Source organism: Cibotium barometz, chromosome 48, assembly GCF_041138505.1.
Source record: "Cibotium barometz isolate CiBa-2024 chromosome 48, ASM4113850v1, whole genome shotgun sequence".
Classification (NCBI taxonomy): Eukaryota; Viridiplantae; Streptophyta; class Polypodiopsida; order Cyatheales; family Cibotiaceae; genus Cibotium; species Cibotium barometz.
The window spans coordinates 20,883,300-20,908,515 of NC_141093.1; the positions used below are offsets into that span (position 1 = coordinate 20,883,300).

A 25,216-nucleotide genomic window follows, 5' to 3' on the forward strand; every position below is an offset into this window, starting at 1 on the left:
AAGAAGAATCTCTCTCTCTCTCTCTCTTTTTGACGGACCAAGTTGGAGGCATATAAGGTTAACGTTTTTTTCAATAATTAAATGAACATCCTTTCCTTTTTTTTTCTTTGTTACCATATTTATTTTTTATCAAATGTTTAGTGAATCTTTACTAGTTTAGTGTTCCAAATTTCTTATTTGCCTTTGCTCTCGCCTTTGCTAAATGTGTCAATCTCAATCTCATTGCATGCATTATCTATTTCTCTCTCTTTTTCTCTTTATCTTTCTCTCTCGCGTTCCTATGCTCCATGCTGGCATATGAAATTTTGAGAATATTTTTTCTTATCTCCATTTTGGCTCAGTCTAGAAGGGTATCTCTCTTGTGATTACTAGCTATTGCCTCATGGCAAGGCTTGAGTTTCCGAGGAGGAGGAGGAGGTAGGGGAATGGGGGGGTCTTTATAGAATAACAAACTCATTCTCGTGTTCTTTCTCATATTTGCTAGTTAGGAGGAGGGAGTAGGCCCTCTGGTCTGGGGCTTTAAGGAGGAGCATGCGAGAGATGCTGAAAGATGGTGATGGGTGGGGTGCCTAGGGGATGGAGTAGGCTTTGTAAAGAGGAGACTGCGGTGGTGATGTAGTTAGGTAGGTGTAGGCATACAATGTTGGGAGGGGGAGAGGTAGTGCGCGAAGAGGGGGGTGGGTTTGCCACGTGGTAGCCTTACCAAGGTTGCAAAACTTAGGAAATGCTTAAGGTTTCCACGTGGCCGTCTTACCAAGGTTGCAGAACTTAGGAAATGCTTAAGGTTCAACCTGACATTAATTAACACCCCGAGAAATAGGGGGTTTAATTACTAATGTTTCACTTTGAGTGAATATGCAACAATAGTGTAAAGCATCTACAACATACCACTAAAACCACCTTTTATAAAGATCATACCATAGATGTTTAATGGATGTGGTTTCTTTTGGATGTTGTTATGATACATGTAAATGAGCATTAATACTCATTCCAAGTCTTGGAAGAACTAGATTGAGGAGTGATCCTCTCTATATAACGTGGGGTGCTATTGCATGGTTAGCTTAGTTGCTGCTATTGCATGGTTAACTCAGTTTGGCCCCCATAGCTTCTTTTTGAGGGCAAGGGAGTAGATCTTTTTATACTTGTCCATAGGGGCATAGCTTAGGATATCCCCAGTTACGATGCACACCACCTTCTTTTTGAGGGCAAGGGAGTAGATCTTGTTATACTCGTCCATAGGGGCACAGCTCAGGATATCCTCAGTTATGATACACACCACCTTCGTTGAGTATCGACACCACTTAGGAGATTACTGCTAGTACCACGCCATGACATGTCTGTAAGACCAGATGTTCAGAGGCCTTTGAGGAAATTCAGGTTTATGACAACCACTGTATTTGCAATATATGGAGTGACATCTTTTGGCCACCTAGGCCCTCATACACTATTCTTCTAGAGCAGACAAAACACACTAGATTTATGGGAGAGAGTGGAACCAAAATATTTTCTTCTCCTAAGGGAGATTTATATGGTTTATCTATTACATATTAACCATGCACAACCAAGGCACAAGGAGAGGAGAGAAAAAAGAAATCCTGGATTTCTAAAAAATAAGAGGAAAAAATCCCTTCAATTGACCCTTTGTATTCGATTGACTCTTTGTATTCCGGTTGTATTCCAACTTCCATTCGTACGTTTCGCTTCTTAATGTCTTTTACATACCGGTTTTATTCCAACTTTCATTCGTACGTTTCGCTTCTTAATGTCTTTTACATACCGCAGCACCAGCAACGCGAGGGTTGAGTACTAGTTTTAGTTAATAGAAGTCGGTTTTATGATAAAAGAAGAAGTCTTGGAACCATTTGAAATTATAGCGTCATTTTTCAGGAGTCTCAAGATGGTATTACTCTCATTGGAGATCAAAGCAGAACTGGACAGCCTCACGGATTTACGCCCCGAAGATGCCTCCGAGTTCACCTACTTCTTCAAGGTACTGGAAATCTGCCAAGCTTTGGCGAGTTCTTCTAATCCCACTCTCATCGTGCCCACTTTGTTCGCGTGACAGGTGAAATGTGGCAGCTGTGGCGAAGTTTCAGAGAAGTTCTCCTGCGTCACTGCGTCTGAACAAGTTGATGTGCCCAACAGCCGAGGCAAAGCCCATCTAGTGCAAAAGGTAGTTTTTGTTTCCTTACTTACATGCATACATACATAGACACACACATCCATGCATGCATACATGCATACTCACGTTTATACACTCACATACCATGAATACATACATACATATTACATACATACACACCATCCATGCATACATACAAACATACACACATACATACATGTATATGTGAGGGCAAAAGAGACCAAAGAACCAAATATATGAAAGATCAGAGTAAAATACATAGTATGCAATGGTGTTGTCAATATAACAGATGACGTCCAGCACAGGAGCTCTATGTGAGACTCCGGATAAGCAGAAAAAACTGCTGTCCCATAAAACGAGGTTAACAAAGCTGGAGTAACCTTGATGTAAGTGCCGATATAAGCCTGAAGCACACGTCGGAGATCACTCGATGTAGATGACAAAGTGAACTTGGTGTAGGCGATGTAGTATGTGAAGTTAATGCTGCTGGTAACCTGATGAAGGTGACGAAGTCAACCTAAAGAAGGCGATGCAGAAAAGCTGATGTAGGCGCCCAGTTCATCACCTAAAGTCGGCGATGCAGAAAAGCTGATGTAGGCGCCCAGACCAATAGTAGTTAATGCTGCTGTTGAGACTGGTTGTAGGCGGCATCAAGTTGCAGTCAAATCAGCGCATGACCTGGCTGTAAGCGATGCAATAGAAGTTGATGTAGGCATCGACTTGTGTGCTGACCAGCAAGCAGTGGTAATATATACGTGAGGCGACCTGTACAAGTGTTGGACCGCTGATGTGAGGCGACCAACACATGTGCAGATGGAACGTTGCGATGATGAGAAAACGCAGATGCGCCTGCACGTCAGTTGGTGAGCCGAGGACAAGCGAAGGGTCTCATTTATATATGAGAATTAAAGTGCCCAGCAAAGAAGTCGGCCAAACAAAGAAGTCGGCCCTTTTTGGGTTGCATGGTTTAGGTACATTTTCACACATCCCCTCTCAGACCAAAAAGGGATCATGAGAGAAGATGAGGGGAAAAAGATGGTTGTCAAAGATGAGGATTTGTGTGCTTTGACCAGGGTACGGCATCTGGGATTGAGAAGTACTGGAATGAATGTCACAATGCAAGAGGTTTTCACATGCAGGAATGCCTTTTTTTGGGTTTTCATTCATACATGCGCCCCAAACACATAAAACAAAATGCTGTGCATAGGGAATGCATGATGAAAAAAATGCAATGCAGTGGGTTTTCACAGGAGCCGTGCCCTCATGAGGTTTTCACTAACTCATGTGCCCTATACAAAAATGGTAAAAAATGAAGGGAGAGGCAGATCCCCCTCTCAATGAGCGGAGGGTGATGGTGGTGGACTGATGCCAATCCGATTTTTCAAAGACGCTCAAGAATGGGGTGGTCGACGGACTTCGTTGGGATGTTTGCTTGGTTGTCCGTCGTAGAATTGTAGTGGAGTCGGATGGTACCAAGCTCAACCTGTTCCCTGTTAAAGTGAAAATGAACACCCACATGCTTGGTACGATTAGAAAAAATAGGGTTGCCAGCAAGAGCGATCGCACTCTGACTGCCAACGAAGATGGTAGAGGCGGTGTCGATGGAGACGCGCATGTCGGAAAGAAGTTGACGAAGATACATAACCTCAGTGGTGGCATTATAGAGGGCCCGGTATTCGGCCTCTGCTGAAGAACTTGCAATAGTATCCTGCTTTTTGCTAGACCAAGAGAAAGGGGCAGATCCGAGGGAGAACAAATAACCACCATGAGAATGTCGAGAATCGAGGTCACCAGTCTAGTTGGAGTCCGTGTAACCGTGCAAGGAGATCCCGCGATTGTAAGGAGATTCTGTGCAAGGAGATCCAAGGGAGAACAAATAACCACCATGAGAACGTCGAGAATCGAGGTCACAGCCCAGTCGGAGTCCGTGTAACCGTGCAAGGAGATCCCGCGACTGTAGTGAAGTCCATACAAATAGGTACTTGCTAGATAGCGAACAACCCTCATTGCTGAACTCCAGTGTGGCTCCTTTGGAGCATTGAAATACTGGCTTAAAATGGAGGTACAATAGGAGATATCAAGACGAGAATTTGTGAGCCAAATAAGTTTCCCAACCACTTGTCGGTAGGCTCGCTCTTCATGTGGAGGTGAGGTGAGTCCACTTCCTTTGATAGTTTAACGGTGGGATCCAATGGAGTGGCCACAGGGATAGCACCATCAAGAAAATAGGAAGTAATGAGTTGGAGACAGTAGTTCTGTTGAGATACGAAAATACCATCAGGATGTTGGATCACCTCCATGCCAAGGAAATATGAGAGAAGGCCAAGATCAGTCATCTCAAAAGTTTGTCTAAGCTGTGCCATGATATCAATCATTTTGTCTTGATGGGAACCTGAAATTATTAGGTCATGGACATACAGAACAAGGTAGCAAACCAGCACCTGATCAGTGTGAATATAGAGATTGGGGTCACAGTGTGATGGGTGAAAACCTTGGCCGTGAAAAAATTTGTTGATGCGATGATACCACACCTTGGGTGCTTGTTTAAGCCCATAAAGAGCTTTATGTAGGCGAAAAACTTTATCCTCAAGACCAGGGAGAGGGAATCCCGGAGGTTGGTCAACATAGACCTCCTCTTGAAGAATGCCATTTAAAAAAGCACTCTTAACATCCATCTGGTAGATTGGCCATTTATGGTGGGCAGCCAGATTGAGTAAAAGATGGATTGTGGTCATTCGAGCAGTGGGAGCACAAGTCTCGTCGAAATCAATGCCTTCTTTTTGGCGAAAGCCTTGCACGGCAAGCCGGGCTTTGTATTTGTCCAGGGTATATCGTCGGCTTTAAATTTGGTGCGGAAAATCCATTTGGTTCCAATGACGACCTTATGACGAGGGTGATCCACAAGGGACCATGTGCCATTATGGTCAATGCTTTCAAGTTCGAGTTCCATTGCCTGTTTCCAAGATGGAATTTTAATAGCATCTTTCCACGAAGTTGGCTCATCATGTGCCACATAGTCTGCGGAAAAAACAGAGGCAAATGAGGCACGAGAGGCGAGTCTGGTGGATCGACGAGAGGACCGTCCAAAGGAATATCAAAGGGAAGTACACCAGAATCATGGATGGTTTGTTGATACCAGCGAGGTAAAGGGTCCCTGGGTGGTTGACGAGAGGAGGAAGCCTCCTCAAGAGGAGGATTTGTAGGTAACTGATGGGGTTCATTTGGCACAGTCTGAGATTCTTGTTCAGTTGGTATGGGTAGCGGAAGGCAAAGTAAGTCTCGCTCATCAAAGACAATGTCTTGACGAACTTTGTTTGATCTTGGATCAAAAACTTTGTAAGCCTTTGATTCAGAAGAGTAACCCACAAAAATGAGCAACTCACTCCTTGGCTCAAGCTTGCCCCTTGTATTATTCGGAGTGTGAGTATATGCTCGACATCCAAAAACACGAAAGTGGGAAACGGTTGGCTTCTCGCCAAAGAAAGCCTCAAACGGGGTCCTGTGCGGAATAGCAACCGTGGGGCAATGGTTCAGAAGATACACCGCAGTGTTGACCGATTCTGACCAGAGACGTTCAGGCAGCTCAGCTGCAAAAAGCATGGAGCGTGCCATATCCATGACCGTTCGGTTCTTGCGCTTGACCATTCCATTCTGTGGGGGAGAGTTGGTGGAGGTGAGTTGGCGTTGAATGCCATGATCTTGCAAGAACTGAGAAAATTGATGGGAGATAAATTCACCCCCATTGTCACTATGAGCAGTCCCAATGGAGACGCCCATTTGATTGGTGACTAACCGAACTGTAGCATGCGGAAGCTTCGGAGGAGAATCGGTAACTTCAATGCTGAGAAATCAAGCACTCTTTTCGCGACGGAATTAATGCACAAACTGAATGAAGATGTGCAGAAAATAGAGAGAGAGAGAGAGAGAGAGAGAGAGAGAGAGAGAGAGAGAGTATTGGGTCCCAAATACCCTCTGTAGGGCCCCCACCACGGATGGTGTATTTGCTTTATTAGAATGATGTAAATCTGAAAGAAAATACAGAAATCCTCCACCTTTCTTGGCTGGAAATGCCCTGCCCTTGACCTGCAGTCCTTCACCCCTTTGCTTAGCACCTTCTTGGCTTGTCTAGTCTCTTTATGCTTGAGCTCTTGGTGAGAAATGAGATGAGATAATGGGATTGTGGGCTCACCCTTTTATACTACTCCAACAATAGCAGTCGGCCAGTTCTAAACCAGGCGGCCAGCGTAAAATGTTCCCAACGACTGAGCTTTCAGCATTTAATGCTGAAATAAATCACATGAAATGCTGCGTTTTTTTCCCTAATTGGTTGGGCATCATGCGTCTGATTCTGGATGGCTAGACAATGCTTTTGCAAACATCTTGAAGGCTGGGCAGCCTGTATGGGCTGCCCCATACCTGCCCTACAGCCATGCAAAGGTTGCATCTCCTGAATGTCTACCTTTAGCCTGCCCCTAGGCTGTCCTACAGCCCCTCCATGGCTGGTGGGTTCAGCTAGGGCCTTCCTGGCCCTCATGGGGGTGGTTCCACACTATCCCCATGCCCACACAAAGACCCGGGGTAGCCCTATGGGCTGGCCCCTTGTTCTAAAAGCAAACCCTAACTAACTACTCAGTGATCTGGCATCCGGTACCATACCAGATACACAGAATCACTGACATCATTCCAGAGGGAGACTCACAGCGCGGACTGGCACTATTTCATGTGCAAGACAGTGCACACGTGACCTTAGACTCCTGTGCAGGACAATGCATACCTGACCTCGGACAACTGAGATGGATCCCTGGCTGACTCATCCCGGACTGGTCGTCTCGGACTGGTCGTCCCGGACTGGGCTCACATGGGACCAGTTCACCATCCCAGGTCTTGCACCTTCTCTACAAATATGTCTACGTGTCATCCAAGTGCGGGATGCACGTGACACGAACCCATGTGGAAAAGTATTGGAAAGCGTTAAATTTATGCTTTAAGAAATATACCCACATGTACCTTGAATAATCATCAACAATCAGCATGTAGTATAGAGATCCATTCAAGGAAGGGGTTGGGGATTGACCACTCAAGTCGAAATGAATCAACCGGAGGATTCCCGAGGCCCGATGAGTAGCGTGTTGTGGGAATGAGGTACGATGTTGTTTACCCAGTTGACAAGGTTGACAGACATCCTTTGTCAGTTTGAGGTTGGGTATACCTTCAACTAACTTGTCTCGAGATAGCTCATAGAGAGTGGAATAGGGTAAATGACCATAGCGAAAGTGCCATAGTCGTTCAATGTCGGAAGGAGCTTGGGTAACATAGGCCCGAACCCCATGAAACTCTGAGTCAACAGAAGAAGGCTCAGTTAGAAAAGTGGACAGTCGGTACAAACCATCCTTCTGAGCTTGTCCTTTGGCAGCAACAAGACCAGTAGTTTCATCAATTACCTCAACAACTCGTTTGTTGAAGTAAACACCATGATCGAGTTGGGTAAGCTGGGAGACAGAAAGAAGGTTGAGACCTAAATTAGGGACAAGATAGACATTGTCCAAGGTAGCATGGTTGGGGCCAGTGCTGGTGTCAAATAAGACAGTGCTAATGGATTTTATGGGCATCATTGTGTTGTTGCCACATCGAACTTCTCCCTTAACGGGACGTTGAGAAATGAAAATGTCAGCATTACGTGCCATATGGTGAGTAGCGCCACTGTCAACTACCCAAGTGACAGGATGACCACAGGGAAGAGTTGGATGGGCCTCAATAATGGGCACGGAGGGATTATCAGATAATTGACAAATCTGAATGAGGGCAGAGGCCTTTCCCTGCGGATGGCCTTGTTTAGGCCTTCATTTCTTCCTTTTGGTGGAGTGGTGGCGGGAATCAATCTTAAGAGTGACCTGAGCAATGTTGGCCGAGGAGCCAGGATGAGGTGTGAGGGAAGACCAGTCAGACATCTCTTCGGGAATGGTGAAAGAAACTAACTGGGAAGGTGGGGCGTGAGCAACCTGACTATTAGCTCGCCAGTGGGAGGAACGTGGCCAAGTAGAACCATTTCCTTGTTGGGTCTGTGGAGGGGAGCTTGGTAGAGTCGGTGCTGGATTGGTACCCCTTTGAATCGCCAATTTGGGGCATTGCTACCACCTTGGTTGTTTTGGCGGGTGGAGGTAGTAGGGTTGGAGTTATTGCCTCTATTTTCCTTGTTTTTAAAAACACACTCATCATCAACATGGCCAGGTATTTGGCAAGAGGTGCAAAATCTATTCTTTTTGGGAATATTTTGCCAGTAGGGAATGGGTGTGGAGGCATGATTTTTGGAATCAGTGTGGTTGCTAGAAGATTTGCCTTCATTTCCTAAGATGCTATTCCCTTTCCCTTGCTGTCCTTTTTGAGTAGAGGTTGTATTGGACACAAGGGCCCCCTCTTGAGTGGAGGGAGAGGATGACTTCTTGGGATGAAATTGGTCATGCAACCTAGCAAAACGCAAGAGTTGGCATTCACACTCATATAGGTTAGGCATAGGCTCTAAACTAATGGTTTGTGTGACAAAAGTGAAGAAGCTAGGAGGCAACTTGTTTAAAAGAGTGATAACCTGATCTTCCTGGGACTTGGCAGAGCCAGTGGTGGCAAACTCGGCATTAAGGCGCCGATATTCAGCAACTTTGACGGTTAGGTCATCTCCTTCTTTGATAGAGAAAATTTGAATTTGATGCTCAAGATCAATGCGGCGCGTACGATCACATGCGGCATCTCTCTCGGCGAGATGTGCCCATTTGTCAGAGACATAGGGGAACTGCTGGAATTGAGAATGGAACTCAGGCAGCAGGCCTTGCATGAGCTCCACTATAGCAGTGGCATTTCTAGCCTCCCAATGGCTAATGACGTCAGGAGGTACGAGAGAAGGGTGGGGTTTTGGGACAAGGCCCTTTACGAGGTTCCAGGAACCTTGGGATGTGAAAACTTGTTCCATAAGATTAGCCCAGGTTGTATAATTAGACCCGTTAAAATGAGTCTTTTCTGTGAAAGCATTTCTGGACATGGAAACATGAAAGGGAGATGGTGGGGGAGTTCAGGAAGGTTGGTGGCCATATCCAGAGTGTAAGTGTTGAGAGAAACCCGACAGCCCACCAAGACCAGGCATGGATGAAGGACCTGTCGTGGGTTCTCCATGAGAGGGAATCAAGTTTTGGGTACTCATCGTAGGAGGAATACTAGGTTGAGGTACGAACCGTGGATAGGGCACATAGTTGGAAAAAACACCAGTGCTGCCAGCGATGGGTTGGTAAACCACCTGATACCTTGGAATGCTGGGTGAGACTGCAGTGACAGAGGGAGACATGTTAAAAGCTAAGTGGGATGGGTGGAAACCATACGCAGGACCCAAAAGAGGTGCAGGCAGTGATGACTGCATGCCAACACTAGTAGGAAGAGGTATGGGTTGGGAGGGAGGGTTTTGAGTTTGAATTTGGGTAGTATTCCATAACACATTAGGAGTTGGAACAGAAAGTGAACCATAACACATTAGGAGTTGGAACAAAAAGTGAACCAGAGGAGAAAACAGTGTTACCTCCTTGAACACCAGAAGTCGGAGAATGAGTTATACTCCTAGACCCTCCTCTATTAGGGGTCACAAAATTCCAGGGATCGAGGGTAGTTGATGGTACCGTTTGTTGAACCTGTGCCACAGAAGAAGATACCCATACAGAGTTAGGAACATATGTACTAATAGGCACATACGAACCTGACGCGGTCACCGACAGAGATGATGGATCTCCGAAGGATCGAGGAGGTACGTGTCCTTCCTGAGAAAGAGCCCCATACCGAAGTCCAGTTTGTCGGCTAGAGTGAGAAGCAGAGCTCTCCAGTTGAGGCTGAATACCTGGGTCCAATACTGGCACACTGGCTGTGGGCATGTATCCTCCTCTGGAAGTGATGGCTGATAAGCTTGGAGAAGAAAAACCATACACCAAGGGTGAAGAGGGTGCGTGGGTAAAAGTAGGCTGGTCATGTCCAATGAAAGACCTCGAACAGGGCTCTCCAGTGAATAAGGAGTTTCATCCTCTGTGTGATCTATATCGGAATAAGGGGAGTCAGTATCTGGTATGAAAAGCTGATCCTCCGGAATCGAGGGTAGGCGATCCATGGTGTGTTCTTTCTAGGTCTTCGATCCCTTTGCTCACGATAGCTCTAATACCATGTGAGGGCAAAAGAGACCAAAGAACCAAATATATGAAAGATCAGAGTAAAATACACAGTATGCAATGGTGTCGTCAATATAAAAGATGAAGTCCAGTACAGGAGCTTTATGTGAGACTCCGGATAAGCAGAAAGAACTGCTGTCCCATAAAACGAGGTTAACAAAGCTGGAGTAACCCTGATGTAAGCGCCGATATAAGCCTGAAGCACATGTCGGAGATCACTCGATGTAGACGACAAAGTGAACTTGGTGTAGGCGATGTAGTAGGTGAAGTTAACGCTGCTGGTAACCTGATGAAGGTGACGAAGTCAACCTAAAGAAGGCGATGCAGAAAAGCTGATGTAAACGCCCAGTTCGTCACCTTAAGTAGGCGATGCAGAAAAGCTGATGTAGGCGCCCAGACCAATAGCAGTTAACGCTGCTGTTGAGACTGGCTGTAGGCGGCATCAAGTTGCAGTCAAATCAGCGCATGACCTGGCTGTAAGCGATGCAATAGAAGCTGATGTAGGTGTCGCCTTGTGTGCTGACCAGCAAGCAGTGGTAATTCAGACGTGAGGCGACCTGTACACAAGTGTTGGAGTGCTGATGTGAGGCGACCAGCACATGAGCAGATGGAACGTTGCGATGATGAGAAAACGCAGATGCACCTGCACGTCAGTTGGTGAGCCGAGGACAAGCGAAGGGTCTCATTTATATATGAGAATTAAAGTGCCCAGCAAAGAAGTCGGCCAAGCAAAGAAGTCGGCCCTTTTTGGGCTGCATGGTTTAGGTACATTTTCACACAGTATACATATTACATACATACACACACGTCCATGCATACATACATGTATACTTACATTTATTCACTCACTTACATGCATGCTTACATATAATCACACATACATACATACACACATACCTTGACAACACTAGTTCACGTGTATTTAGGTGTAGATGTATGAGCTCTCATGGCTCATCATTACTCATCCCATGTATGCGTACAGCTATACGTCTCTCTATAAACCAAATAGATGCCTATATGTAGACATATGAATGTTTAACTGTAACGTTCTCACGGATTCATGCATCTGTATCTGATATTTACTTACATGTGCCTGTGTGCGCTTATACCCAGACATGCATGTGCTTGTATAAATGTAAGCATGTAGGTATGCATGCACACACATGCTGTGGGTGTGTGCCCACACACAGGTGCTTATGGTCACAGAACGTAAAACCTTACTAGAAATTTCTGTCCCCTAGTGCAAGTTTTGTGGCAGGGAAGGCTCAGTCAGCATGGTGGAAGGCAAAGGGAAGCCCTACACTGTTGAAGACAGCGAGACCGGAAAGTATGTTCCCATCATGTGCTTCGATTGCAGGGGTATAGAACCTTGTGAGTTTTCCTTCAAAAATGGATGGGCTGCTGAAGGAGTACGTATACTTTTTCCAGATTGATTCCTTCATTGCAACTTTATCAGTTAGTTTTTAATTAGTATTGCCTGAGACATGCTTTTAAATTTCGTCGGGGATTCAAAATACTTTTTATCATGGATTGTTTCGTACACATGGTCAAGCAAAACTTGCAAGGTTTTCTGAGTCTGCATCCACACTGAGAGACTTGTGCTTACAGGAAGAACTCACAGTAAATAAACTACATCTTGCTGTGTGATATCATATGGATTGCAATATACACTTATTGCGCTTGCGTGACACATCTCCAGCTCCTATGCAGACCCTGAGATTGAAGGTTTCCAGGTGGGACAGCCAGTAGACAGGCAGTCAATGGAGGACCATATGGGGAGATTATAGCATCGTGGTGCAGTAATTCACATGCCTGAGTGGTGGGCATATGTGATGGACTTGGTACCTATTTGGTACCCAGACAGGGTGATTAATGTGCAGCAGCAGGTTGACTTCGTGGAGTGCTTCTGGCCAACCACAGTAGCATAGGTTGAAGCCTTCAAAAAAAAGGCTCCTTTTCTTAATCACTTCTGGAGTGAGGAGCAACCTGCTTGAGCTCCTTTTTCTTCCTCCCGTAGCTTGTATTGTGCCTGCGTAGATGATGTTGAGTAGCCAAACAGGATGCCAAACAAACACTGCTTTTACACCTGGAGGTTGACCAGCCTATTGCTGGTGGCTGACCTGCACATTGCTGAGCCCTATTTAAGGGTCCTACCCTTCTCATGTACTTACTTCTAGAGCAACCATCAAGGAGCAGCCTCGTCAATTTTTGCCCGTCTCCCAAAACATGCAGGTCAAGGTTGAATCTAGTGGTGTTCTTCATCCTTGGTGCCGCAGCCTGCACAGCTCAGGCTGTAAACCTCTACAGCATGCTGATGTATAGCATATGGTTTAGCATATTTTGCAAGCTATGTTTCTTGGTGTACTGAGGGGTTGGGAATGGAGCAAACTATAAGCACTTCTTTTCAGGAAAATGCCTCACTTTGTGCTGAAGAAAGGGGCTCAGAGAGCATGAAACTGATGTAGTCCATTTCAAGCTGCTGGTGGAAATTGCTGCAGGCAGAAGCTGCCGCTGTTTGGGCTGCTTTAGAGGCTGGATTTGCTGCCCTGATGGTTCCGGAGGAGGGATGAAGGACTGTTGTGGGGAAAATATGACCTAGAGGCTAGAGTTGCTCTTTTATAAGCAAACATTCGGCCCCAAGCAAGTCCGTCTGGTCGGACTGCTGTAAAGGACCATTAGGCTACCAAGTTAGCTGGCCTGCATCATGCCTGCCCATGTCTGGCCCACATGTGGGGGGTCACAAGTGGCCCTTACCTGCCATTCGCCTGCCTGTAAGATGCTGAAAATGGGCTTGTTTCGGGCACCTTTTCTGCTGGGAAGGTCTATGAAGGTGTGTGTTCCCTGCCACTCATGCGGCAAGGCAAGGCTGGTGGTACATCTGCTTGCATGGCAGTGTATTCTACAGCCTACCCATATGCTCACTTTCATCTGCCATCCTCTTTCTATGTTATTAAGCACACGAATTGGCCTTTTGATCTTAACAGACTAGCCCAGAGGCCATACATGTTCACATGCATATGTAACAATGAACGAGGAGTCGTCATGCATGTAGTATCACCAGTAAGGACACACTATGAGGGAGCTAGGAGTCGTCATGCATGTAGTGTCACCAGGAGGGACACACTATGGGATATGGCCTCTCGTGTGGTAGTGCTCATTGATGAAAGACTCATATGTAGTTCCTGTATGTGAAGTTCTGTTGCAGTGAACAGCAAGGGGGTGAGGAATAAGTAGTCAGCTTTTTCCCCCCCCCTGGAAAAGAGATCCTTCTATTAGCTACCAAAAAGAACAGCCACGCATGCCAAGTACAAACTCAGCTCCATAGAGGGAGCGAAGAATGACAAGAAGGGAGGGGGGGCAACCATACTGGTGGTCTTAAGTGTCAGGTGGGCTCACCACTAGTGTCAGTGAGAAACGGGCCGTGATGCCAAGTCCGTAGGAAGGCCTCGCAGCGCTTCAGGATGCGATCAAAGCCACCCTGAAGCTTCCCCCAGTTTCCACGGAGGGGGTGAATGATATCGAGCCATATGCTCTAGATGGACTCCACTGGTGGGGTGTAGGTGCCCTCAATGGTCTTGCTACAATGGGCTCACCAAGTATGCCATGCAGCAATACTGCTGCAAATCTCCCATCGTTTGATCCCCAAAAGCTGGGCATGCCCGAATGTGAGGGGGATGCCTCTCTTCATGGCTGAAGATCTGAACTTGGGCGCACAGCAGAAGGTGCCGGATTTGTCCCTGAATAGCATGGAGTGTTGGTGGTGATTAATGAAGCACACGTGGCTGCATGGCCTGGACATAGGCGCTTATGAGAAGATGTTGGCCTTTTTGCCTAGATAGCATGAAAAGTGTTGGAGCTACCTCGAAAGGACACGTGGTACTTTCTTACATAGAAACAGGATGATGTGGAGCTTTTTGAGGAGTGTTTATTGGAGAAGCCTTTCTGGAGCCAAGTATGCTTTTTTTGGAGTGTGTGGTCACTCTATGCATTGTAATCTCTGAAGTCGCCGAGGGATAATACTTTTTGACGCCCTGAACTCATAGTCACAGGGGACGGAGGGGAGGAGGCTTGGAACGCCGGGACGGCGACGGGACGGGGACGGCAGGGGACGGACGGACGTCCCCCTGGAGGCGTCCCTCACAAGGGACGGTGAAGGGGACAGCAGTAGGAACAGGGACGGCTGTGGGGGACAGCCCTGTGGGGGGACGGCAGGGAGCCATTCTATGGTTTCTTTTGCTTGTTTCTAGCCGTTTGCGGGGCCGTTTCTAGCCGTTTGGGGAGACCTTGAGCCTTTGAGGCTTGGGCCTTGGGCCTTGGGCCTTGGGCCTTGGCCCTTGCCTCTCTCTTGCCTTGAGGTTTGGCCTTTAGGCTTGAGCCTTGGGGCCTTGGGCCTTGGCCCTTGAGGCTTGGCCCTTGCCTCTCTCTCTCTCTCACTTGCCCTTGCCTCTCTCTTGCCTATCTAATATCTATATAAGAACAAGGCTACAAGGCTACAAGCATGGAGTTTAGGCTTTAGCGTAAACGGCCCTTCGGGCCGGGGGGGAGTCTGCTAGTGGACCTACTTGCTTGCATCTTGGTAGCTTTGGTTTACACAGATTCTTGACATCTAGAAGACTTCCTTTGCACAAAGGTTATGCTTAAAAATTTCTTGAAAAGGGTGTTTGAAATTTGCTTGAAGAGGGCGTTCCTATGTTCTAGCGCAAAGGACCCCCTTTAGGGTTCATTCAACATAATCTGCGCAATGTATCCGAGATTATATTTATCTACCTATGTATCTATCTATCTATCTTTCTTTCTATCTACCTATCTAATTATCTATCTATCTATCTATCTAACTAATTATCACTCTATGTATCTATCTATCTCTTTATCTATCTATCTATCTATCTAAGGCTGTGTGATGGGCGCATTGCCCGTTTGACAATCCTTTTCAAAATTTCCGTCTTAAAAAAAAAAACAAAGATGGACTCAAGAGACCTCTAGAAAAAAGCTCCGCTTGCTTGCTTGCTATGACAAGGCAGCAAAAATGTCAAGAAAGTAAAAAGATAATGGCAATCTCACTCTGCGTCAGAAGGCGAGGAAGCCGAGAAGGCACTCATCGAACATACATCCAGCGTCGCGGACCATTAAATGTTGAAGAGACTTTTCGTTCACTTAGACGAAGAGATGGCCAGAGACACTCACAATTCAAACCATGGCTTCCAAGCCTGTGCGGAGATCTCCACGGAAGCATCAGAGCTCTCTGCAACTTGGAGAGTCGTCTGAAATAGGGGGTTCCAGTTTGCAGTTTCAGGAACTCAGGGAACAGTTTTTGACACATGCAGAGATGGGTCCAGAAGAAGGTTTCAACTGGATTACAAGTGTGCCCTCAAGCGAGTGTCAGAATGAATTTGCAGCTTTGCGGGAATCCATACAGCGTCGGATAGTTCCTCCTAAGGAACGAGGGACTATGTTGAATATGGTGAGCGATCTAGAAAGATGGCTACCTGTATCCGCAGAATGGGACGGCTTGCGACCCAATGAAGTGCGTGACTGGATGAAAATGGTGTTTCCGGATTGGGATGATTACCACATTGCAACCTTGATGGGAACTTTAAGGGCCAACACTTCTAGACCATCTAAAAAGCTTGGTAAGCTAATTTCTACTCATCTCATCTTCTCTTTATCTCTGGTCGACTCTGAGAATCTCTATTGTTGTAGGTTCGGATTTTGGATCGAGCTCCTCAACATCCTCAGCAGGGAACTTAGTTCGTTTTCAAGAAATAGGTGTGCGTGCACTTGATTCTAAAATAGATATCACCCTGGTAGACCCATTGGATGATTCTAAAGCAGAAATCCTTTGGCCTACAAAGGATTGGATTATTAACTTGACTCCCGAAAAATCGATGGTGCAAATGCTAGAAGGCATGGAATTTAGAGATTGCACATTTGAACTTGTGGATACAGGCAATTTTGACAGTGTTTGTGGCAGAGGCTTGAAGCCAGACCTGGTTTTGAAGCTCAAAGGCCATAATTTAGCCACTTATTGCACTGGTGCACTAATTTGCTTGCATTCTAAGGGTGAACGAAGCAGAGTGAATAACAACGGATCGATTGGTGAAGCGGTGGTTTATGGTAGTCGATTTCTCAAAGAAGCTGGACCTTTGAGACAGTTCATCTATGTAGGTGTCACGGACTTGAAGGAGATTATATGGCTCAAAGTTTTGGAAGGCGGAAACTCCACTACTCGCTCTGCATGGACAACAAGAGTTAGGCAGAGTCTATGTGCTTTTTTATGTGCTGCTCCGGCTACCCTTGGTTTGCAGGTGGATGCCCAAGAACTGAAATTGCCAAAACCTAGTGTTCGCTTCCACTGCCAAGTAGTTGGCAATTTCAGTTCTTGGGCATCCACCTGCAAACCAAGGGTAGCCGGAGCAGCACATAAAAAAGCACATAGACTCTGCCTAACTCTTGTTGTCCATGCAGAGCGAGTAGTGGAGTTTCCGCCTTCCAAAACTTTGAGCCATATAATCTCCTTCAAGTCCGTGACACCTACATAGATGAACTGTCTCAAAGGTCCAGCTTCTTTGAGAAATCGACTACCATAAACCACCGCTTCACCAATCGATCCGTTGTTATTCACTCTGCTTCGTTCACCCTTAGAATGCAAGCAAATTAGTGCACCAGTGCAATAAGTGGCTAAATTATGGCCTTTGAGCTTCAAAACCAGGTCTGGCTTCAAGCCTCTGCCACAAACACTGTCAAAATTGCCTGTATCCATAAGTTCAAATGTGCAATCTCTAAATTCCATGCCTTCTAGCATTTGCACCATCGATTTTTCGGGAGTCAAGTTGATAATCCAATCCTTTGTAGGCCAAAGGATTTCTGCTTTAGAATCATCCAATGGGTCTACCAGGGTGATATCTATTTCAGAATCAAGTGCACGCACACCTATTTCTTGAAAACGAACTAAGTTCCTTGCTGAGGATGTTGAGGAGCTCGATCCAAAATCCGAACCTACCAATAATAGAGATTCTCAGAGTCGACCAGAGATAAAGAGAAGATGAGATGAGTAGAAATTAGCTTACCAAGCTTTTTAGATGGTCTAGAAGCGTTGGCCCTTAAAGTTTCCATCAAGGTTGCAATGTGGTAATCATCCCAATCCGGAAACACCATTTTCATCGAGTCACGCACTTCATTGGGTCGCAAGCCGTCCCATTCTGCGGATACAGGTAGCCATCTTTCTAGATCGCTCACCATATTCAACATAGTCCCTCGTTCCTTAGGAGGAACTATCCGACGCTGCATGGATTCCCGCAAAGCTGCAAATTCATTCTGACACTCGCTTGAGGGCACGCTTGTAATCCAGTTGAAACCTTCTTCTGGACCCATCTCTGCATGTGTCAAAAACTGTTCCCTGAGTTCCTGAAATTGCAAACTGGAACACCCTGTTTCAGACGACTCTCCAAGTTGCAAAGAGCTCTGATGCTTCCGTGGAGATCTCCGCACAGGCTTGGAAGCCATGGTTTGAATTGTGAGTGTCTCTGGCCATCTCTTCGTCTAAGTGAACGAAAAGTCTCTTCAACATTTAATGGTCCGCGACGCTGGATGTATGTTCGATGAGTGCCTTCTCGGCTTCCTCGCCTTCTGACGCAGAGTGAGATTGCCATTATCTTTTTACTTTCTTGACATTTTTGCTGCCTTGTCATAGCAAGCAAGCAAGCGGAGCTTTTTTCTAGAGGTCTCTTGAGTCCATCTTTGTTTTTTTTTTAAAGACGGAAATTTTGAAAAGGATTGTCAAACGGGCAATGAGCCCATCACACAGCCTTAGATAGATAGATAGATAGAAAGATAGATAGATAGATAGATAAAGAGATAGATAGATACATAGAGTGATAATTAGTTAGATAGATAGATAGATAGATAATTAGATAGATAGATAGGTAGATAGAAAGAAAGAAAGATAGATAGATACATAGGTAGATAGATATAATCTTGGATACATTGCGCAAATTATGTTGAATGAACCCTAAAGGGGGTCCTTTGCGCTAGAACATAGGAACGCCCTCTTCAAGCAAATTTCAAACACCCTTTTCAAGAAGTTTTTAAGCATAACCTTTGTGCAAAGGAAGTCTTCTAGATGTCAAGCATCAAAGCACCCTTACATTGCTATCTATACCCTCACACAAATTAAAAGAGAGCCTTGCATTAGGAATCCGCACTAGCACATCTGGTAGTACTATCTGGTAGTACTATAAGTATTTGATTTTTGATATCTGTGTTATCTGTGTTATCTTCGGGCCGGACCCCCTGCAGAGAGGGGCTCATGCCCCCCTCCGCACCTTCCCCCAAGTAGGCTAGTGTGAAACTGCGCGCGGCAACGGACCCAGAATTTACAGCCCATATGCAGTAGGTGTATAATAACTCACGGTTACTCACCGCATATGCATGTAGTCTGGTTGGCAGTGTGCCAACCTTCTCCAGAAACGTCTCATGCTATCTGGCCACAATCGGCCACCATCCGGTGTTAATATGACTCAAAAGCTTACCATTTTATGTAAATTTGTGCTCATTTTGATATACTTCCGAAGTAGAATAAGTGTAGAGTAGAAAAACTTTTAAAAAAAGTATTTTTTGAGTGCCGTTCCCTCCCCCGTCCCCGTTCCCTACTTATGGCCGTCCCCGTCCCCGTCCCCGTCCCCCGTTAACGTCCCCCGTTCCTTGTGACTATGCCTGAACTGTATACTTTGGTGTTTCCTACCCATGCATCCCTTCCGTCATCAACTCTCATGTGTCATAAGTACTCATCCCACCATCTATTGCTCTCAGACTTTGTATAGGTGCTTCCTTTTCTGAACTGATTTATGGCCGAGTATATGGACACCTCAATCTCTTCTGTGGAGGTACATGGAACCTCACCAACCTCTCTTGCAAAGACTTAAAAAACGTTTGTGTTTTGGTTTCTTCCCCCAGTTCAGTTTGTTGCGGGCTGGCGCTTGTCTTCTACATGGGCCTTTGTTCAGCGTGGAGTCCTGCACGTGCTTGCTCTCAGTTGTGTCTCATATTCCGCTGTGCATTCCGACATGGTATTAGAGCACAAGGCTGTTTGAAGATCTTGGAGACGTGGATAGCTTGCGGGGCTGTTGAAGCCCTTGAAGACCTTGGAAGAGCTTACGGGAGACTTGGAGATTCGGGACTCTTCGTGATTGGTGCTGTTCGAAGGCATTGGCGGACCGTGCGGGACGTGGAGAAGCGAGGAGTAAGCAGTTCAAGCCTTATCTTCATTGTGTTTCCCACCCACCCTCCCTTCAGAAGACCAAGTTCACCCCCCCCGAGGAGTGGGACTGTTTGTGTTTTTAGTGCTGTTTGGGGACCCTTGTGGCCCGTTCGGGATGTGGCGAAGCAGGGTGCAGCAAGTGCAGCTTCGTCTTCAGGTTTTGTTCCCACTCACCCTCCCCATTCACACGACTAAAGTTCACCCCCCGCAATGGCAGATTTGTTAGAGATGGCCGAGAGGCATGTGAAGATCCCTACACTCCCCAGGTTCCCGGTGGACCGTCAGTTGGACGGGAACAACTATGGCATATGGAAGGTTATGATGGAATCTATTCTGGAGTCTTACGACCTCGCTGATTTCATCGTTGTTGGGGTTCCACGGCCGGAAGTAGAGGAAGGGGAGTTACCGTCGATCCGAAGGGACCGAGAGGCATAGGCACAGATGTGGGATCGTGTCAACGCCAGGGTCCGTTCGTTTATCTTTCTCAACTGCACACCGCAGGTAATCAATCATGTAAAGCATATGACGCTGGCTGTTGGGGTAAAGGCATAATGCCCACCCTTATAGTGTGTACAAGCCCATAAGTTATAGTACATAGTACACTTAGTACTTTTAATGTACTAAGTGCACTATGTGTACTAGTGCAATATACATGTGTGATAGGGGAGTCACACACTCATCTTGGTGAGTTGACTTATCCCCACAACTCTCTCTCTCTCCCTTGTTGCTTCTCTGTGTGTATGTCTCCCACATGAAAACCTAACCCTAATTATCTCTCCCATTCAACTGGTATCAGAGCCAGCCTGCAGCTCTCTGCATGTGCAGTTTCCTTCCAACAAGGTTCATTGCAGTCCACCCGTCAACAGCCTGCTTACGTTGCTGCACTGTGGCCAGATAGCGCTGCCCCATCACCCAAGTCAAGGCCATTGACAGAACTGTTTCGAGCAGAAACGCTATGTAGGAGTTGGATCCTTTTCTTAAAAGCCTGGAAGCTGAGGTATCCGGCGAGGAGGAGGAGAGAGCCCGCGTCACCCCCTCCCATGAGGAGTAGCTGTGGTGCGTGTACTAGCGAAGCCCAGGTAGCCAACAGCTAGGCGGATAGGCGAAGGCAGCAAGCAGGCGTGAGTGAGTACCCGTAGCGAATCATTAGTGCGAAAGGAAGGGCAGCATGAAGTCCGCGCTATCCATCCGCCGGGCAGCCCCAGCTTTGCATCGCTTCACGCGCTCTTTCGCCTCCGTGGGAACCCAAGTCGACACGGACGCCACCATCCACATCCAGAAGGCCCGCACGTGGGAGGAAGGGGTTTCCAGCAATTTCTCCACCACTCCTCTGCGTGAGATTTTTGAGAGCTTTTCAGCAAAATGCTGCATTTGCCCATCGCCAACCCCACAGTGAGAGACAAGGCGAAAGAGGGATTCAGGTCTTCTTTCCTCTTCCAGCATCAACACACGTGAAGCACCCTTTCTGCAGCAGCATCAGCAAACCCCCTTTCCTGCAACAAAAAAATCAGAAAATTACCTGAGGTATTTGCTTCAATTTTTTGGAATTTGCATGTCCAATTTGCAATTGAGCAGGTACAATCATCAATTGAGCAGGTACAAGTGCCGAATTGCTCAATTTTGAGCAAAATTGGCAAAATTGGGTGACATTGGTCACAATCAGGATCAATTTGCAGGAAATTGGATGTCGAAATTTGGGGCTTTTGATGTAATTGTACAATTAAGCATTCATACATGCTGTATGATGTGAGAAATCGCACATTCGGGCAAAATTGCAGCAAATTGCAGTGCAAATCAAGGGGCTTTTGTGCCGATTGGATTGATTTGCATGCAGGCACTCGCAGTTGATGCTTTGGGCAACGTGTTGATGCCTGTCAAGCACTCAATGTGCCTGTAAAACAAGGGGCTTTCATGTATTGGATGTATATGTGGCCAGGGGGAAGCACCGTGAAGACTCTGGATGCCTTCATGTGCGTCAATGTACCATGTATGATCAGCAATTGATCTTAAATCAAGGGGCTTTTCAAGATTTTATGCTTGTTAAGCTTGGCAAAGCAGTAGGCAAGAGTTTTATGCCTTGAATCCTCAGAAATCAGCTGCAGTCAAGGGGCTTTTGCCCAATTTCTGTTCGGGACTGTTGTATGCAGTGTTCGGGACTGTAAAAGTCTGATTTTCACTCATTTGGACAGCCAGGAGAGCATTTATTGCTACTGTACCTGCTGGTACAGATTTGGTACAGCTTTGTACAACTTTTGGCATGGCTGCACATTGATTTGAGTGAGCAAAAATCTCAATTTCAGCTGCTGTACTTGCCAGTACAGGTTTGGTACAGCATTGGTGAGCACTTGGTGCTGTTGTACAGTACTTTGGAAGGGCAACAGAGCACATTTAAGGTGCTGTCCTAAATCTACAGCAACCAGATTTTTGTGATTTCATCACATACAGTGGGAGAAAAGTTGCATTCTTGCTTCCGCAGTGGGAGATAAAGCTTGGGAGAACAACTGTGAGCACTTTGTGTGCTTTTGGTGCAGTGTTTGCACATTTTGCAGGGAGTCAGGCATTGACAGGTTGCATATTGCTATGGCAACCATAGGTGAGAGCTCTTCATTGCTTCACATCAAGAAGCTTGAAGGCTCACATAACTATGATATTTGGCAAACCCAGTGCTACAATGTATTGCTCCAGAAGAAGCAGCACAAGCCTATCAAAGGAAGGGGTGTAAAGCCCGCTTCTCTTACTGCTGAAGAGTGGGAAGATATGGATGAGCTGGCAAGATCTACTATCATGTTATCTGTGTCAGACTCTTTACTTTTTAGCATTCGTGAAGAGAAGACAGCTTGGGGAATGTGGCAGAGATTGTAGGACTTGAATGCCCAGCAAAGTGCCTCAAGCAAAGTGTATTGGTTGAAGAAACTCATAGGTCTTCAGATGAAGGAAGGGGCTTCTATGGCAGCCCATCTAAATGAGTTTAATGGTATTGTCAGCCAGGTCATTAATCAAAAGTTGGCAATGGACGATGAGTTCAAAGCCACTTCTCTTATGCACTTTGCCAGAGAGTTGGGACACTTTCAGGACAGCCACTAGCAATTCGAATGCTATGCTGTCATATGCAGATGTTGAGGGTGCTCTTCTTCAAGAAGAGATGAACAGGAAAAACAACTCTGTTGGAAAGTCCAATGCAATGAATGCACGTGGGAGATCCCAGGAAAGGGGTAAAAGCCAAGAACGGGGAAGGAGCAAGTCCCGCTCCAAAAAGGACTTGGAATGCCATTATTGTGGCAAGAAGGGACACATCAAAAAGCAATGCTACAAATGGAAAAATGATCAAAAGGAAAAGGGAAAAGGCAAAGACAAAGACAAAGATGAAGCCAAAGATGTAAAGCCAAAGGGCAAAAGTGGAGTCAAGATTGAAGAAATCAATGTGTCACATGCAGGTGACAGTGAGGATGAGGTCCTATTCACGTCTTCACTTGATGCCCGTTCACTTCTTACAGGAGATGGTCATGGTATGCACTCATGGATCATTGATTCAGGTGCCTCCTTTCATGTCACAGGTTGCAGAGACTTGTTTGTCAGGTATACTGCTGGCAATGAAGGAGTAGTTTATTTGGGTGATAACCATGCATGCAAGATTCTTGGCAGAGGTGATGTGAGGCTTGTGTTTTCAGATGGCTCACAGCTTATGCTCCATGATGTCAGGCATGTGCCTGAGATCAAGAAGAATCTGCTTTCTACTGGACAGCTTGATGATGCTGATTATGTTACCACATTTGGTCGTGGAAAGTGGAAGATTAGTAAGGGCTCACTGGTTGTTGCCAGAGGCTCTAAGGTGGACACTCTTTACTTCATGCATGCAGGTGTTTGTCACCATGCTAATGTAAATGCAACCGAGCTGCCGCAAATTTCTATGTGGCATAGCCGGTTGGGACACATGAGTGTCAAGGGAATGGAGCAATTGTCTCGTTTGGGTTACTTGCCTTCTCTAAAGTTTTCAAGTTTTTAGTTTTGTGAGCATTGTATATATGGCAGGCAACTGCAGTGCCCCCACAAGAAAGCTCTTGGACAGAAAGATGCTCAGTTAGAGCTTGTGCATACAGATGTATGTGAGATGCCTCAGCTTTCTTTGGGAGGGGCAAAATATTTTGTCTTTTATTGATGATGCCACAGGCAAGGTGTGGGTTTATCCTCTTCGTTTGAAGAGTGATACATTCTCAGTGTTTGAGAAGTTTGTTGCTCTTGTTGAGAATCAAAGTGGCAGAACACTGAAGGCTTTGTGTTCCGACAATGGTGGAGAGTATATGTCCAAACAGTTTCAGGACTTTTGTGATGCTAAAGGCATCAAGAGGGAGCTCTCTACTCCTTATGATCCTCCACAAAACGGGACAGCAGAGAGGATGAACAGGACCATTCAGGAGAAGGTCCGTTCTATGTTGTCACATGCTGCATTACCTCATGGTTTTTGGGTTGAAGCTGTTATGACAGCCGTTCATCTTATAAACAGGTCACCTAACACGAGGCTTGGTGGGAAAGTGCCAGAAGAAGTATGGACAGGGAAGCCTCCGTCATACAAGCACTTGAGAGTGTTTGGTTGCGTTGCGTACGTGCACATACGCAGGGGAATGCGCACCAAACTTGATCCTAAGTCTCACAAATGCATATTCCTAGGATATGGTGACAGAGGTGAAATGGGGTATAGACTTTGGGATCCCGTGAATAGAAAGATTATACGCAGCAATGATGTCATTTTTGATGAAACATGCATGTATAAGGAGCCTGGCAGAGTCATCTTTGATGATGATGGACATCATGGACAACAACCAAGGGCTGTAAATCAGCCATTACAGCAGCAAAACCAGCCCTTAAATGGTGCTGAAAATGGTCCAAATGGACAGCCAGAGATGGCAGAAGATATCCCTATGGATATGCCACAGCTAGAGGAGATACCGGGCATGATGTTTCAGCCTTATGGCATGGAACAGGAGCCACCAATGGGTGATATGCAGGCTGGACAGCAACCTGCAAATGATGGTCATTGGGTACGGAGGTCCACAAGACCCTCAAGAGCCCCTGACAGGTTTGTTCCAGGGGTTGACTACTTGATGCTCACTGACTGTGGGGAGCCCTCATGTTATAAGGAGGCTTTACAGAGGGCAGACAAAGCTCTTTGGGAGCGTGCCATGAAGTCAGAGATGGATTCTCTGCACAAAAATGGAACATGGAAGTTGGTGCATTTGCCTGCAGGCAAGAAGGTTTTGCCATGCAAGTGGGTTTACAGGCTTAAAGTTGCACCTGATGCAAAGCCAAGATACAAAGCCAGGCTAGTGGCTAAGGGCTTCAAGCAGGAATATGGTGTGGACTTTGATGAGATCTTCTCTCCAGTGGTCAAAATGACCACACTTAGAGCTGTATTAGCTTTGGTTGCTCATGATGATCTGGACTTGATTCAGATGGATGTGAAGACTACTTTTCTTCACGGTGATCTCCATGAGGAGATATATATGCAACAGCCAGAGGGTTATGCAGTAAGTGGAAAGGAGAAGCTTGTATGCAAGCTGAAAAAGAGTCTTTATGGGCTCAAACAGGCACCAAGAGAATGGTATCATAAATTTGATACATTCATGAAAT

At 46.1% G+C, this 25,216-nt stretch overlaps 1 protein-coding gene across 3 annotated transcripts in view; it reads left to right on the forward strand.

Annotated features, from left to right (window-relative positions):
* Positions 1–1,711: 1,711 nt before the first annotated feature.
* Positions 1,712–25,216, forward strand: part of LOC147610945 (uncharacterized) — a 50,215-nt gene continuing 26,710 nt past the window's right edge. Inside the window, exons 1-4 of one of the 3 annotated variants that reach the window (XM_086785608.1) lie at positions 1,712–1,745; positions 1,888–1,990; positions 2,066–2,173; positions 11,577–11,744. In XM_086785608.1, coding sequence (XP_086641734.1) covers positions 1,898–1,990; positions 2,066–2,173; positions 11,577–11,744 — 369 coding nt within the window. In that variant the 5' untranslated portion in view covers positions 1,712–1,745; positions 1,888–1,897. The other 2 variants (XM_086785609.1, XM_086785607.1) reach the window with 2 other exon arrangements.